At 43.7% G+C, this 17723-nt stretch overlaps 1 protein-coding gene across 1 annotated transcript in view; it reads left to right on the top strand.

The window, feature by feature from the left end:
- ELOVL2 (ELOVL fatty acid elongase 2) overlaps nucleotides 1–17723 on the top strand; it is a 71824-nt gene that overhangs the window by 33357 nt on the left and 20744 nt on the right. The window contains exons 2-3 of the mRNA XM_006092924.3: nucleotides 9292–9355; nucleotides 17074–17261. Of these exons, the coding sequence (XP_006092986.3) occupies nucleotides 9292–9355; nucleotides 17074–17261 (252 nt within the window). The remainder of the gene's footprint in view (nucleotides 1–9291; nucleotides 9356–17073; nucleotides 17262–17723) is intronic.

Here is a 17723-nt window from a genome sequence, read left to right on the forward strand (position 1 = left end):
AGGTGGGCCGATTACTATTTTTTCAGCTTTATTGAGATACTAGAGGCCCAGTACACGAATTCGTGCGTGGGTGGTGGATGGGGTCCAGCCGATCCAGCCCCAATCAGGGCCAGGCCTGTGGGGAGGAGGAGACGGTGGGAGGTTGGTCGGCTGGCCCTCTGGCTGATCAGGGGTGGGCCAGCTGGGGGGAGGGGCCACGGGCACTTGGCTGGTGGACCAGCCCACGATTGGGGTGGAGGGGCCGATTGGGGGTGGGGCTGGCCATGGGGAGGGGCTGTGGGTGATGGGCCGGCCAGCCCCGCTTCCTATTGGGTGGGGGGGTGATCAGAGGCGGGGCCAGCTGGGGGGAGGGGCTGTGGGTCAATTAGCGTGGGACGGGCGGGGGGGCGGGGGGGGGCAGGGCCGGCTGGGAGGAAGGGCCACGGGGGCAGAGGGTTGGTCGGCCCACCCCACCCCACAATCAGGCCAGTTCGCTGGCCTCAGTGGGCATCATAGCGACCAGTCATTATGGTTGGTATGGTGTTCTGGTCGCTGGCTTTTTATATATATAGATAATTGACATATGACATTGTGTAAGTTTAAGGTGTACAAAGTAATGATTTGATATGCTCATATCGGTGTTCCAAATAATGTATATACACTTTCAGAGTTGATAGCTCAATTTTGAAAATAAAATGTATTTTAATAAACACTGCCTTTACCTTTATTCAAAGTCTGTGTATGCATTTTTGGGATACCCTATGTATTACAAAATGATTACCACCATCCATCCCCTCACATAATTACCTTTTTTTTGTGGTGAGAAAATTTAAGATCTACTCTCTTAACAAGTTTTAAGTATATACTTCAGTATTGTTAATTATATCACAACACTGTGTATTAACGACCCCATAACTCGTTAATCTTATAACTGGAACTTTGTACCCTTTGACCAATGTCTCCCCATTTCCTCATTCCCCCGCCCATCACCACTCTACTCTCTCTTTCTCTGACTTTGACTTTTTTCCAGCCCACATATTTGTCTTTCTCTGACTTATTTCACTTAGCATAATTTCCTCAAGGTTCATCCGACTTGTTGGAAATTGAAGGATTTCCTTCTTTTTTGATTGCTGAATGATCTTCCATTGTATCCCATGGTCGGCAAACTGCGGCTCTCGAGCCACATGCAGCTTTTTGGCCCCTTAAGTATGGCTCTTCCTAAGCCTTAGGAGTACCCTAATTAAGTTAATAACAATGTACCTACCTATATAGTTTAAGTTTAAAAAATTTGGCTCTCAAAAGAAATTTCAATCGTTGTACTGTTGGTATTTGGCTCTGTTGACTAATGAGTTTGCCGACCACTGATATAGACATACTACAGTTTCTTTACCCATTCATCTGTCATTGGACACTTAGGTCCTATCCATGTCTTGCTGTTGTAAACAATGCTGCAGTGAACATGGGGTGTGGGATATCTCTTCCAGATTTCATTTTCTTTGAACATATACCCAGAAGTGGAATTGCTGGATCATTTCAAAAATTTTAGAGTGCTGGGGATTGGAGCAGCCAGGGAGAGGTCAATGGGGGAAAAAGCGATGTACATAGTGTAATACTTTCAACAATAAAGAATTTAAATTTAAAAAAAAATTTTTAGAGTAAGTAGATAAAGTTATTTAAGAGGCTCACTGAAATTTTGATAGGAATTGTATTAAATATATAGATTAACTTGAAGAGAATTGACATCTTTATTCAGAAAAAATACAAAATGTCTCTGCATTTATTTATACCATTGTCTATGTCTTTTATAGAATTTTAAAGTTTTCTCTATGAAGAATTTATGTATTATTGGTTAACTTCTAGATTTTTACAGTTTTGTTACTATTGGTTTTTAATTGGTTATTGCTAAAGTAGAAAGATGATAATGGGTTTTTTGGTCTTGTGTCTCTGAATTCTTATTAGGTCTGACAGTTTATTTGTTGATTCTCTTGGTTGTTTTAAGTTAATGATTCTATTGTTAGCAAAAAGAAATATATTATTTCTCCCCTTCCAATACCTGTATCTTTTGTTTTTCATTCTTCATAGTATTAGCCAATATCTTCAGTACACATTAGACATAGCAATGAAAGTCCACATCCTTGCCTTATTTTCAGTTTTTTTAGAGAATGCAGCTGAAGTTTTGACATTAAATAAAATATTTGCTGTCAATTTTTGGTATCTTTACCAAGTTAAAGACATGTCCTTCTAGTCAGAATTTGCTCTGAGGTTTTTTTTAAATTGAGATATAACATATTGGTTTCAGATGTACACCATAATGATTCAATATTCTTATGTACTGGGAAACAATAACCCCAGTAAGTCTGGTTAACTAACTATGTGTGGTTATGGATGTTTTCTTGTTATGAGAACTTTTAAGATTTCAGCAACTTTCAAATATACAATATAGTATTAATTATAATCACTATGCTGTCCTACAGTGTCAGCATGACCCAGAGTGCAAATATAAGCAGCCCCATATTCTTCATCAGCTGAGGATCCGGAGATGGACTACAGCACAAGAAATATAAACATGCGCCCTTCCTCTGCTGTCCAGCCCTGAAACCTTTCAATATGCAGTCATAAAAACACTGATTAATTGTTACTGAACTTTATTTTAGTTCACATTTCACACAGCAGTGCCACTGGAGCTTGCAGTCTCAATTTTCACCTCTGTAAACTGGGAACAATACCCAATTTGCAAAGTTGTTGTAAAAATCATAGCAAATATATATCAAATGCCTGGCACATATTACCTAGATAAATAGGAGCTATTATTACCCACTGTTGTGGTTAGTTCATTTTGTAGGGGCAGAAGACTTTTCCTTTTTTCCTCTAGGTTCTTTAGCTGTCCTAATAATTAAATTGACATAACAGAGATGAACAGGAAGAAAAAAATTTAATTGTATGGAAGCGCCATAAAAATTATAAAAATTATGAGACTCAAAAAAGTGTCCAAAGCAGGCAGCTTTCATACCCTTTAGACAAGGAAACAATAAATTTGTAAAGAATTGACAAGACAAAGAGTTTGGGCTTGCGGTAGTAAATTGGTGAAGAAGTAACAAGGTTTGTTTATATTGCCTTCTTGCCCTGAATTCCCTGTCTCTGGCGATAAGGATGCCAGCTACCCTCCTAGTACAGGAAGAGATTTGTTTCCTGCCTTCAGGGGAGAAGGAGGGTCAGTGTGTTCTTCCTGCACCAGCTGTTTCTTAAGTAACTTTAATTCAAAAAGTGGCATTTCGGGGGTAGCATATTGTTCTTCTTCAGTTTATATCTGTCTGAAGATGTGGTAACCAAGTGTAAATGTTCCCACAGATTCTTCAATACCTTACTTTCAATCTTATGAAAATTACTCTATAAGATTTAGAGTTTCCATAAATGAATAATAATTACCTATTGCCTACCCTCTGTCTAACTTAGTCTCTTGCTCCCTCTAGAGTACAGTAGTGAGAGGTCGAGATGTTGAGTGGGTAGACCTCACAAAGGCAGTTTAGGGGTATCTGTTAAATATGAATGAATACATTGTGTAAAGTCAGCTGCAAGAAAGCAAAGATTTTTTTATGTCCACATTTAGTCATTCTGTAAACCTAGTTGCATTCACAGTTGTGAACACATTTCAAATTCATGAGAGACTGGCTGGGAACAGTCCCTCAGGAGTCTACCAAAGAGCTTTCAATAGTGGACATCCATCCTGAGCCCTGGGAATAGCATGGAGACTCACTGTGGGATGGCACTCTAGTCTCTGTCCCTTGCCCCGAGGGGAGATTCCATGTTCTTGTCTCTCAGTCTTGACCCTGAAGTTCCTGGGAGACTTTCAGAGCTGTGTCTGGTGAGTCTGAAATATGATATATTCCAGAGCTGGTCAGATCCCACTCCCTGACCTGCTGTCATTGAGCACTTCAGATTTCGTTTTCTCTGAAATATATTTCTAAAAAAGAATGTTAAGGATTTTGATACTATGACTTCTTCCAAACTTAACTCAGTTTTGTCATCTTAATGGCTTTTGCTCATTTTAAAAAGCAGTGAAAAGGGGAGTCGGTGGTGGGAAATAACTATTCTGAAAAATATTTTTTAAATAGTCTATAAAACGACATCAACAAAATAGGACAAGATATCCAATCACTGGATTTTTAAATGCCCATGGTAGATAAATACTAAAAACCACAAAATACTTAAAACATAAATAAAAGAAGGAATGCCAAGAAGGAGGAGTGAGTGAAGGAGGGAGGAAAGGAAGGAAGTAAAGGAAGTGAAAAGAGGAAGGGAAAGGTGGAATGAAGGAAGAAAAGGGAGGAAAGAAAGGAGTGGAAGGAGGTAAGAAAGGGAACAAGGAAAGTAACAGAAGAGAGGAAGGGAAGGAGGAAAGGGGAAAAAACTGAATCTGGAGTCCTGTAATTTAAAGATCAGAGAAAGCATGGTGGGATTTATTTAATCACAATGCTAAGGATTCTGATTGAGAGACTGCCTTTGCTAAAGAAAATCGTGGGTTACCCAGATGTTCAGAATGAGGCCGTCCCCACAGTGATTACAGAGTTTGTACCTTCAAGAACAGACCAGGAAATGGCCTCCGATTAGATGCCTCTGCTTTATGTTGCGCTCCATTTAGAGCTGGGTGGAAGTCCCAACCAAAACCTTCATGGCTGTCCTGTTTCCCGAGTATTCTCTGGGGCAGGAGTACCTGTAGATCCAATCTATCGGTGTTGGGAGTTGCATGTCACATGGCCAGGTAGAAGGAGCAGGTATAGGACATCACCCAGATGTTATGGATCACCGCTACTGAATAGGATGAGCATGGAGGAAGAGATGATCGCAGTTACGGCTGATGTGATAAGGTGGCTGGAGGCCAGCTTGCTCTGAATTATGACTCTTCAATGATATAGAGCCATTTCTGATGCTCTTGATTCTTTTCTGTAGAATCATTTCCCTTGGACATGAAGAACATCTGTAGCATACTTTGTGGTGCAGTTCTGCTGGCTTGTGCATATGTGAAAATATCCTTATCTCACCATCACTTTTGAAGGATATTCTGTTCCCCTCCCCTGGAGATCCCCAGCCACCATGATTTGCTTTCTGTCACATAGATAAGTTTGTATTTTCTAGAATTTCATGTAAATGGAAACATAATATGTATTCTTTTTTTCTGTCTAGCTTCTTTAATGCAGCATCAAATTTTGAGATCTATTCATGTGCATCAATAGTTCATTCCTTTCTGTTGCTGAGTAGTATTTCATTTTATGACTGTACCACAATCTTTATCCATTCACCTGTTGATGGGTAATTGGGAGGTCTCCATTTTTAGATATTACAAAGAAAGCTGCCATGAATATTTGTGGACAGGTCTTTGCATGGGTAGATGCTTTATTTTCTCTTGGGTAAACACCCAAAAGTGGAATGTTTATTTTCACAAAACTGCTAAACTATTTTCCAAGTAGTTGTACCATTTTACATTATCACCAAATGTGGTAGACAATCAGGGATACACAACTAAGGCCCAACTGGCTTCCAATCTTTCTCTCCTTCACCTATTGCTGTACATAGTCACACATTGAATCCACAGTCATAGGACATGGACTTCACTAAGTGGGCAAGGAGAAATCACTAAAGTTGTTCTGGAAGTGGGCTCAGAGAGTTGTTGTTTGGCAGAGAATTCTGTGACCCGGATACTTGGAACATAGTCTGGAGGTGGGAAGCTGTGGCCATAGGCAGGCATTTCCCTGGGTTCAAAGGATGTTTCGCTTTGTGGAGGGGGATGGCCAAAGGATGACCAGAGTGAGGCCATCTAAAGTATGGTGCTCAGGAGACCACCCCTTGCCAAGGTCCAAGGGCAGTACTATTCCTCTCTCTTCTAATCTATCCAAATTCTGACCATCTTCAAAACCCATTGTAAGTCATCCCTCCTACCGCATCTTCCATCATTGTGGCAGTTCTGTGTGTGTCTTTCTTCTCGACTGTTTTCTATTTACCTTTGTTTGTATTTATCACTTTCCCAGTTTGTCTATAAGCTTTTGAATCAACCACTGTGTTCTTTTTTTCGTCATATGTCTAGCAAAGTACTATGTACACAACAACTGTTAAAGATGCTGGTTGAAGGAAGTGCTGCAGATGGTTCGTTGGTTTTGCTTAGCTCCTAGGTTATGGTGTTAGTCTTGAGAGCTTGCCCTGCGTGCTTTCGCATTTACAAATATAGAATCCAGTGTATAGCTACTAATGCATCACCCAAGCTCTTCTCATCATCTTTGCTAAGCGTTCATCCTTAGCTGACTAACACTACCCAAACTCCATACTCATGCTTACCTTTTACCAAGCCAGGGTAAATTTTGATCTGATCTCATCTCACCATTGTCTTTTTACATTACATTCTTACTAACTGTATTAAGTAACCCAGAAATAAAGAAGTAATGTTTTCAGATTTCTGATTTTCCCAGCATTGGCTTTATTTCTGTCATACCGGTCCCTAGAGGCCTGGCCATAGATGTTTCCCCAGTCGTGTCTCCGTGTGTTCGCATGTGCTGACCCTTCGCCCTCAGCTGCTCTGTTTCCTCTCCATCTGGATGATGCTGGGCTCTTTACGCAGCGGCAGCAGCAGCAGTTTTCCTGGAAGGCTTCTCCTTTTAAGAGATCTGAATTAAATGTCCTGCCGCTATGTTCTCTTTTTTGTGTCATGTGTACAACATAATGATTTGATATTTTTATATATTGCGAAATGACCACCACAATAAGTCTAGTTATATACATAGTTACAAATATTATTTCTTGTGATGAGAACTTTGAAGATCTACTCTTAGCAACTTGCAGATATACCACAGGGTATTACCTTAGTCACTCTACTGTACATCTTCATGATTTATTTATTTTATAACTGGACATGTGTACCTTAAGGCCACCTTCACCCATTATGACCCCCACCACAGCCCCACCTCTGGCAACCACCAGCCGGTTCTCTGAGTTTTTTATTTTTTTTTCATATATAAGTAAGACCATACAGTATTTGTCTTTCTCTGACTTATTTTTTCACTTAGCATAATGCCCTCAAGGTCTATTCATGTTGTCAAAATGACAAGATTTCCTTCTTTTCTATGGCTGAATGGTATTTCCTTCCTCTGGGTTCTTACAGCACATCTCTTTAAACCTTTCTCACCATACTTAAGACACAAGGTAATTGTAGATTTACTTCTCTATTATCCTGTGTGAAGATAAGGACCCATCTCACTGACTTTGTATTTCAGCATCTAACATGGTGCTGGCAGCACAGTGATGTTTAAATAACTGGTCAGTGAGTCAGTGAATTAACGACTGAAAGAATGGAATGCCCCCTCTCATTTGTTTTCTTCACTCTGCTCTCTCTTCGTGGCTTCCGTTATTTACTTTTGTTTCCGCTCTTCTTCTGCTGTGACTACGTTTTTGCAAGGTTATAGAAAGAATAAAATCTTTGTGACCTTTAATTAGAGTGTTCTTAGATTTACAGATGTTGGAAAATGGATTTTGAACCTTAGCAAACAAACTGAAAATGTTAAATATTTGTGGGTAGGTGTGGCAATGAAAGAGAGATTTCATTGGTATTTGTTATGAAGGTGGGTACGTCAGTAAGGTTTTGCTCAAGAATTAGTCCTCTAGACAGAGCTGCCCAATTCTAAGGGCAACAAAAGTCACTCTGTCACACTAGATGTTAGGTAACTGATCTTCAAGCCTAGAGGTCTCCTGAGATGCCCTTCATAGAAGCCAAAGATAAAAACACTTTAAAAACTTCAAGCTTTGTCCTAGCCAGTTTGGCTCAGTGGATAGAGTGTCTGCTTGTGGACCAAAGGGGTCCTGGGTTCAATTCTGGTCAAGGGCACGTACCTTAGCTGCAGGCTCCTCCCCAGCCGCGGCCCTGGTCAGGGTTCGTGCAGGAGGCAACCAGTTGATATGTTTCTCTCACATTGATGTTTCTCTCTCCACCTCCAACCTTTCCTTCCATTCTCCCTAAAAATCAATGGAAAAGTGTCCTCGGATAATGATTAACAACAACAACAAAAACACACACACATACAAAAAAACCAAAAAACAAAAAAAAAAAACTTCAAGCTTTGTTTATCCCAGATACTCTTTATATCAATATCAGGGAATAATGAAGTTCCTAATACACTGGCCAGCAGTCGTAGGTACTAATGAATGTTAGTCTCTAATCCTCATCCTCCTTCCTAAATTTCCAACAACCTAAGTTTCCTTGAAATTTCTCTCAGGATCTGATAAGGAATAGACCCAAATGGTATGTGCCAGTCACTAAACATGTAGACCTTCTCTTCAGATACCAGTAAATTAATTTTCCTCTCTGGCACTTACATTTTCTTTGAGAATGACATGCTCTTGACTGCAGTCCAGCTATTGGTAATAGAGAATGTTCTATATGAACTGAAGGCCTTCACACTCAACTCACATATAGTCAGGGGCCAACCCATGGGCCCAGAGTCCTCATCAAAGATCCCTTTCCTAGGAACGTTGGGGAGTACTCTGTCTCTAGTTCGCTTTGCTTGAGAGGGGTAGAGGACACCTCAGCAGATATTTTGAGCAGTATTATAGCAGACCAGCATGAATAGGAGCTGAATCTAGTGCCAGAAACTGGTTTATCAACCTTAAGATTCTTAGCAGAAATTCTCCAGTCCCAATCTGAATCCAGTTAAAGTGGCAATAATTAATCTTTGTACCCTAGTGACACTGTTTATTGTAATATTAAATAGATGTTAATGTATGAAAAAGTTTTGAAAACAAAATGTAAAGATAATAGAAAAAATCACTGTAATGCTTAATTTCCTTATTTGAAAAGGAAGTGCCCTTTAAAGCTTTAGAATCAGCTACATGAAATACAATTCAACTGAATTTTCATTTAGAAATTACACTGTATCCTGTAGGTGTAGACTTCCCTGTTGCTTGCACACAACTTCCATTAACTGCAGCAATAGAAGTTACTTATGGAACCGCTTATACCTCTAAGCATTGTAGAGGGAAGTGGAATTAAGGCCAACAACCCTACAATGTTTAAATGTACCATGCCTGTTTTTCAGAATTATTCTTGCCTAAGGAAATGAAAGAGGAATTGCTTGCTTCTACATCTTTCAAAGCATGTGAAAATGAGGCTACATTTGCTGGTTCAGTTTCCCGAAATCTTTGCAGTCAAATGTCCTTGAACCCAGGACCCTTGGAGATTCTCCTAACTGCACATTGTTAATGGTGGTTTGTTTTGAGTTTCCAAAAAAAAAAAAAAAAACCCCACTTTAATCATTGTTTTCTTTATCTTTTCAGGAGCTTCTAAAGTCCTTTGATGATGAAATCAATGCTTTTTTGGTCAATATGTTTGGACCTCGAGGTGAGTGAGTTACTCGAGAACTTAATGTGGAAGGAACACAGTATTTTGTTATAGAAGAGGATTATGTCAGTTCCAGTGTCTTGAAAATAGTATGGTACCTATTGTTTAGAGACTTAACCTCTCTCACCTTTGACATCCTTCTCCCAGAACATCCAAAGGCCCCATTTCTCCTGGGATTAAAGTTTTGGGAGCAGGAAGCAGAACTAGAGTGCGTGCAATGTTTTCCTTTGGTGTCTCTCTGGCTACCAAAGTAGGTAGTAGCTTTCCTTCTCAATGTATGCTGCTTCCCTCCTGGCTGTACTGTCCATTCACCTTCTACCTTCCTCACATGCAGTCATATATAGTCTTTCTGCCCTTGTTCTCTGAGCGTTCTCTGCCCAGGCCCCTTAGGTTGAGCTTCTAAACGCTCAGTCATTCCTCCGTCACCAGTCTCTATGACTACTGCAACGTGCCAGTCGATGTATACTTAGTGACTCTTTCCTCTCAGCTCAGCACTGAGTGGTTGTAAGTTATCCTAACTAGTCTCCCCCTTCCAATCACTTATTAAGTATCAGCTGGAATAATACTTTAAAAGCCTGAGTCCTAGTATGTGGTGCTCTAGCTTAACACTCAGGGCCCTTTCAGGTAAAAGCCAGCTTTCTTATATGGACTGCGCACCCTTGTATATGTAGCCCCAGCTCTCTCCAACACTCAATGCTACTTCCCCACTCACTTTGACCTCTGAAGTCTTTTACTTTCTCAAATATATAAAACTCTTTCATATGCTGTTCCTTGAGCCTAGAATTCCTCCTCATTCATCCTCTAATATAGTGAGCTCCTTCTCATACTTTGGGTTATCAGCTTAAATGGTACCTTTTTCTCTAACAAAGATGTCAGGGAATTTGCCCCTCTAAAGTAGGCCTCTTATTATACTCTATTTCAGTCTCTGTTTATTTCCTTCATAAACAACCTCATTGTTATTAATAGCTCTTTCTCCCATGAGGACAGGAACTATGACTGTTCTCTCCAGTGCTTATTACAGCCCCAAGAACACAGTAGGCACTATCTATTTTGCAAATAAATGAACAAATTTTAAACAACATGTTTTGTTTCACTTGAGCCTTGCTGTATCACAAAGCTGTGAAAAAAATCTGCAAATTATTTCCTCAGCACTATTGGTGGGGGGAGAGGGGATAAAGAGATTTTCTGTTTCTCAAAATCTTTAAACAGAATCACTTAGAGATTATTTAGACCACTCTCCAGTTTCTCTTCTAAGTGAATGACTATATAGTTTTAATGAAATGATACCCTGTGATTGTATAGAACATTAAAAAATACTTTCCCATAGTCTTTGGTTCTGTTTTGCTTTTTCCTTTTCATCCTTGTGATGACCCCGTGGGACAGGCAGGGAGGGACACCGTGTCTGCAACCTACTCAGTTAATATGTCTCTGCTTACAGCTGTAGTGGGTAGTAGAGGGCATGATGCCTAACTTACACATGCAGGCTTCTTGGTGACAGTGGCTTTCTACTAGTAGTTGACACTCCCAGTGGAGAGTTAAATAACAGTCTCTCTGAGCCAACTTCACACTGAACTTTGCCATTGGTAAGATCATGGTGATCTGGAATTATATGACTGTGGGATCAGTTAAGGATAGTATTACAGTTATTTACTCAGCTGTGTTCATTTTTATGGAAGTTTCCTTTGTAGCAAAGAGACTGTAAGATTGGCATTTGACAACTGGATCAGTTGACCCTCACAGTGACATCTAGACCATCATGAATCCCTGTCCCCTTCCTAAAGGTGGCACAAATTTAAGTTGGCTGGCAGCCACCTGGTAAGCTTCGAAGTATCCCCAGGTCTTCTCTCAGTTTACCTACACCATATCAGTACCATCAGAGGATGTTGGGCAAATACCTGACACAGATGAAGAGCTGACACCTCTCAAGTCCCAAAGATACTAATATTCCAACAGGTATTTGCTCCCATATTTTAGTTAGATCAGTTATGATCTTCTGTCACAATTTTGACAAATATTTCTAGGACTATGACATAAGGAAACAAAAACTTCAGGTGTTGTATTAGGTTTGCAATATGTGCTTGACTCAGTATGCCAATTAGTATACATTTAATTATATATTAGTACTAGAGGCCCGGCGCATGAAATTCGTGCACTGGGGGGGTAGGGGGGGCTGGTGTCTCTCAGCCCAGCTTGCATCCTCTCCAATCTGGGATCCCTTTCACAATCCGGGACTACTGGCTACCAACCACTCGCCTACCTGTCTGCCTGATTGTCCCTAACCACTTCTGCCTGCCAGCCTGATCACCCCCTAACCACTCCCCTGCCAGCCTGATCACCCCCTAACCACTCCCCTGCCAGCCTGATTAATGCCTAACTGCTCCCCTGCTGGCCCAATCGCTCCCAACTGCCCTCCCCTACAGGTCTGGTCCCCCCAACTGCCCTCCCTGCAGGCCTGGTCCCCCCCAACTGCCCTCCCCTGCAGGCCCGGTCGCCCACAACTGCCTTCCCCTGCCGGCCATCTTGTGACCACATGGGGCGGCCATCTTTGACCACATGGGGCAGCCATCTTTGTGTGAGGGTGTGATGGTCAATTTGCATATTAGCCTTTTATTATATAGGATATTTCCTCTCAACTCAGCACTACATGGATGTAAGTTATAAATGAGACAATTGAAATATAAGATCTAGCCTTTGTCTTGTGGAGCATATACTGTAGTTGAGAAGGTAAAAGCACATCTGAAACCATTGGAGAGCCATCAAGTAAACCATGGGTATTAGTTTTCTATGGCTGCAGTAACAAAGTACCACAGACTGCATGGTTACCACACAGCAGTTTATTCTCTCACAGTTCTGGATGCTACAGGTTTCAAATCAAGATGCTGGCATGGCTGTGTTCCCTCCGAGGTTCTAGGGAAGAATCTGTTCCACCTCTCTCCTAACTTCTGGGGGTTGCCAGCAATACTTGGCCTTCCATAGCTTATAGCTGCATCACTCCAATTTCTATTTCATCTTCAGAGTGTCCCTGAATCCAAACCTCCTCTTTTAAAGACACCAGTCACCTGGTCAGGGCCCACCCTAATCCACTGTGGCCTCATCTTAACTTGATTACATCTGCAAAGACCTAATTTCCAAATAAGCTCACAACACAGATATGAGGAGTTAGGACTTGAGCATATCTTTTTAGGGACTACAATTCAACCATAGTAGGAGGAAGGGTAGCAGTTTAGTGCAAGTTATTTAATTTTTTACCCTCTGTAGCTCAATTTTTCTCAGGTATAAACAGGGGGTAACAATATCACCTTGTGTCTGTTTTCCTGATTATGATGATGGCATCACCAGTGTGTGCGTGTGTCCAAACTCAGCACATTGTACATATTAAATATTTATAGGATTCTGTGTCAGAATTATATCTCAGTAAAGCTATTACAGATATTATCACCTATATAATAAGATGGATTGAGAGTTAAGTTAATGCATGTAAAAGGCTTTTAGAACAGTGTCTGCTACAGAATTAGTGCTCAGTACATGTTAGTTATAATAGTATTATAGCCATACTAACATGAATTATGAAGTGGTGATTATTTGATGCTGATGAGGAGCTGTGTTATGAAAGAGCAGTAGGAAGTGGCTTCCTTCAGAAGTCAGGGCCTTAGATGTGGAGATACAAATTAGAAAGTGGCACATAGCACAGCCTTTTATAACCAATAATTACGAGCTAGTCTGTGAAAGGTAATGCCTGTTAGTCACCTGCATGCTCCTTTCTTACCTTTTTATCCTTATCACAAAAGGGGAAAGTTTGCAGGATAAGTAATGGGACAGAGCTTGAAAAGACACTTTCCTTAGAAGTGACACTCTGGAGGGTGGTGGTTTAAAGAGGGGCTGGTGGACAGGGTGGGTAGAACAGAAAGAGAGACTGAGGCTGAGGGAACCACAGAGATCAAGAAAAGAGCATTATCTCTGGAGAAACCAGCTCCTTACAACTCTTTACAGCAGGCCATTTTTATAATCCTGGGCTAAATAATTTTCTTTATTTAAACAACAAAAAACAATATAAAGAACAAAAATCATTTTATGTCCATAATTATTTTCAGGTGTTACTCATTATAGTATAGCTCTATTATATGTGCTTTATTTTTTTTTAATCCTCACCAGAGGATATGTTTTTATTTATTTTAGAGAAAGAGGAAGGGAGAGGGAGAGAGAAAGAGAGAAAAACCTTGATGTGAGACTGAAACATCAATCAGTTGCCTCCCCTACAAGCCCTGACCTGGAATCAAACCTGAAACATTTTGGTGTACGGGAAGATGCTCCAAACAACTCGGCCACACTGGCCAGGGCTATTATGTATGTTTTATTTTGGTTTTTAAATTGTAACTCTCCAGAGTAAGGGAGACTTGATATACCTAGGTTCTTGCCTCCTAGCTGTTTGTACTCCTAGTCCCTGGTCAAGCTTTGGGTGCTTGCTTTAATTTCTGTTCTCAGTTCTGAATCATCAGCTCCAAGGCTTTGCCTTCATTAGCTCAGCTCTCATGCTTGTCATTCTGAAATCTCATTGATCTCTTTGGATCAGATGAACTTAAACCCACTCTTGGTTGCTGCACAGTGATCCAGGGCAAGTTCTGGCCAGCGTGGGTTTTAGGAAATAGGACACAGTGTCAATAAACTTTCTCTTCTGTCTCCTCCAGACTTCTCCCTAGGAGGCAGCAGCAAGGTATGGCGGGCTGGGCATCAGGCGTGAATTCAAATTCTGACTCTGCTGCCGACTATTGTATGGCCTTTGGCAGGTTACTAAAGCTTTCTGAGCTGTGTTTTTACCCATAAAGTGGCAAAACATACTTCATATTTACTGAGTTAAATAAACATAGTAATTATTTCAAAGTAGACATTCAAGGACTGTTACTTCTCACATTTGTTAATTTTCCTGTCGTTCAGTTCCTTAATGCTGCATCACAGTGTCCCCTGTTGTATTTGGTATGTACTACCAAAATGTATGTGCCAATATATCCCATATAATAAAGCGGTAATATGCAAATTGACCCTCACACCCTCACATCACAAGATGGCCGCCCCCATACCATCACAAGATAGCTGCCCCCACGTTGTCACAAGATGGCCACCCCCACGTTGTCACAAGATGGCCGGCAGGGAAGGACAGTTGGGGGATATGAGGTGATCAGGTTGGCACAGAAGCGGTTAGGGGCAATCAGACAGGCAGGCAGGCGAGTGGTTAGGGGCCAGCAGTCCTGGATTGTGAGAGGGATGTCTAACTGCCTGTGGGATTGGGCCTAAACTGGCAGTTGGACATCCCCCAAGAGGTCCCAGATTGGAGAGGGTACAGGCTGGGCTGAGGGACACCCCCCCCCCAAGTGCACAAATTTCATGCACCAGGCCTCTAGTCCTATCTAATAAAAGAGAAACATAGTAATTAGCCGTACCTCCGCTACCCTTCCCATTGGCTAATCAGGGCGATATGCAAATTAACTGCCAGCCAAGATGGTAGTTAACTGCCAACAAAGATGGCGGCTAATTTGCATACTGCAGTCAGGATGGGACAGCGCCATTCTGCCTGCCCCGCTGCCATCCAGGCCTGCTATCTGTGACCCCGATGGTGGGCGACCCCTGTGCAACCCGACCCAGGGCTGGCGGGCGTGACCCCAGCGATCCGCCACTGGCCAGGCCCCCAACCTGCTCTCCCTCAGGAGATCGGCACTGGCGGGGCGACTGCTGCTCATCAGCCAGCAGCCACGCCCCCAACCGGCCCTCCTGCCAGGGATAAGCAACTGGAGATCCCACAGCAGGAAAGAGGGGCCTGCAGCCAGCCCCTGTGTGGGCCTGCCCCTGGGTCACTGCTGCGATCCCCGAGCAGGAAAGAGTGGCCTCTAGCCAGCCCCTGTGTGCGCCTGCCCGTGGAATCGCCGCGGTGATCACGGAGCAGGAAAGGGCGGCCTCTAGCCAGCCCCCATGTGCGCCTGCCCCTGGGTCGCCACAGTGATCACAGAGCAGAAAAGGGTGGCCTGCAGCCAGCCCCTGTGTGCGCTTGCCCATGGGATCGCCCCAGAGATCATGGAGCAGGAAAGGGCGGCCTCTAGCCAGCCCCCCTGTGCGCCTGCCGGTGGGTCGCTGCTGGGATCCTACAGCAGGAAAGGGGGGCCTGCAGCCAGCCCCCGTGTGCACCTGCCTGCCCATGGGATCACCAATGCGATCCCACAGCAGGAAAGGGGAGCCTTCAGCCAGCCCCCGTGTGCGCCTGCCGGTGGGTCGCCACGGTGATCCCAGAGCAGGAAAGGGCGGCCTGCAGCCAGCCCCTGTGTGCACCAGCCCCTGGGTCGCCGCAGGGATCACAGAGCAGGAAAGGGTGGCCTGCAGCCAGCCCCCGTGTGCACCTGCCTGCCCATCGGATCGCTCATGCGATCCCACAGCAGGAAAGGGGAGCCTTCAGCCAGCCCCCGTGTGCACCTGTCCCTGGGTCGCTCTGGCGATCCCACAGCAGGAAAGGGCGCCCCATCCTGGCCACAGCTCAAGGGAGAGTACAACATGCAGTGGAGGCCAGGAGCCTGAGAGATCAACAGAGAGGGGGCCTGCTCCAAGCCTCCAGGGTATGGCTGGGGGCAGGCCCCCAGCAGACAGACAGACAGACACACACACACAGCGCCTACTCTGAGCTTCCAATGTGGCTGGGAGCAGACCACCAGTGGACACACACACACACACACACACACATACATACAAACACACACACACGGGGACGCCTGCACCGAGCCTCTGCTGCCAGACTGTGGCCATCAGTAGGACATCCACTGAGGGCTCCCAGACTGAGGGGCAGGCTTGGCTGAGGGAACCCCATCCCCCAGTGCACGAATTTCATGCACCGGGCCTCTAGTATATATATAAAAGGCTAAGTGTCTATCCATCTGACCAGTGGCCATGATGCACACTGACCACCAGGGGACAGACGCTCAACGCAGGAGCTGCCATGATGTGCACTGGCCATCCTATATAATAAAAGGCTAATATGCAAATTGCCCCCTCGACTGGGAGTTCAACCAGGGGGCGGAGCTAGCCGGCCAACTGCCCACAGCCCCTCCCCCAGCTGGCCCGGCCTGTTGGCCCCGATTGGAGCGGGCTGGCCAGCCCCCACCTGTGCACAAATTCATGCACCGGGCCTCTAGTTTAAAAATAAGCAGCACCACCGACCTGGCACCGACAAACCAATACTAGGCTTTCCCCAAGTGGGACACAGGCCCCACCACCACCTTGGAGCGACACCCCACCAAATCGCAGCCAATGCTGCCAAGACCCCATGGCACAAAATGCGGCCCACAGCCCAGCCCGGAAACAGTCACTGTGGGCACCAGGTAATGATGTCACATAGCAACGCTCAGCTTCCTCTTCCTAGCGACTAACATCCTTGGAATTTCTTCAGTCCACGAACCCATCTTGCTTTATAGCCAGGTACAAACATTTTACAGTTTAACCAAATGTCTGTGAAGCATTTTCCCATGCCCCTCATTTGATCCTCACAGAAGTCCTGGAGTAGGTAGATAGGAGACTCGGTAGAATCTTATTTTCTTTTCATTAGCAACTCTGTGAATAGGATATTAAAATATTTCTTCTAATTAATTTCCTTTCAATGTGCATGAATCCATGCACCAGGACACTAGTACCTTATAACTGAGCAGTGTTACTCTGCAGGATTCTCACTGTCTGTTTCTTTTCAGATTCTCGAGTCAGAGGATGGTTCATGTTGGACTCTTACCTCCCTACATTCTCTCTTACTGTCATGTATCTGCTTTCAATATGGCTGGGTAACAAATGCATGAAGAACAGGCCTGCTCTCTCCCTGAGGAACATCCTCACCTTGTACAACCTCGGCATCACACTTCTCTCCATGTACATGCTGGCGGAGGTAAGTGAGGGAGCAGCTAACCTGGCTCTGTGCCATCACTTTTCCCGTCTCTGGGAGGCATTTAAGGGCAAGCCCACCCAGCCTCCCAGAGCTTCCCAGGTGCTCAGGCTGCTTTCAGGTCCCAGGTACCTGTTCCTGCACCTGAGATAGCATTCCTACCAAAAGCCCCTAAGTCTTGTTTCTGACTTGAACTTTTCTTATCCAAATTTAGGCCTATTTCTTTAGTCCTTAGTCTTCCATTGTAATTTAAAATCACAATTTAGATCTGAATGGGTGTTTAAAGATCATATGTAATAATTTTCTCCTTTTATGGATTATTAGAGGCCCAGTGCACAAAATTCATGCACGGAGTGGGGGTGTCCCCTCACCCAGACTGCACTCTCTCAATCCGGGACCCTGCAGGGGATGTCTGACTGCCAGTTTAAACTGGCAGTTGGGAGAGAAACCAAGATGGCGGCATAG

The sequence above is a fragment of the Myotis lucifugus genome, unplaced genomic scaffold (genome assembly GCF_000147115.1).
Source record: "Myotis lucifugus unplaced genomic scaffold, Myoluc2.0 scaffold_107, whole genome shotgun sequence".
Lineage (NCBI taxonomy): Eukaryota > Metazoa > Chordata > Mammalia > Chiroptera > Vespertilionidae > Myotis > Myotis lucifugus.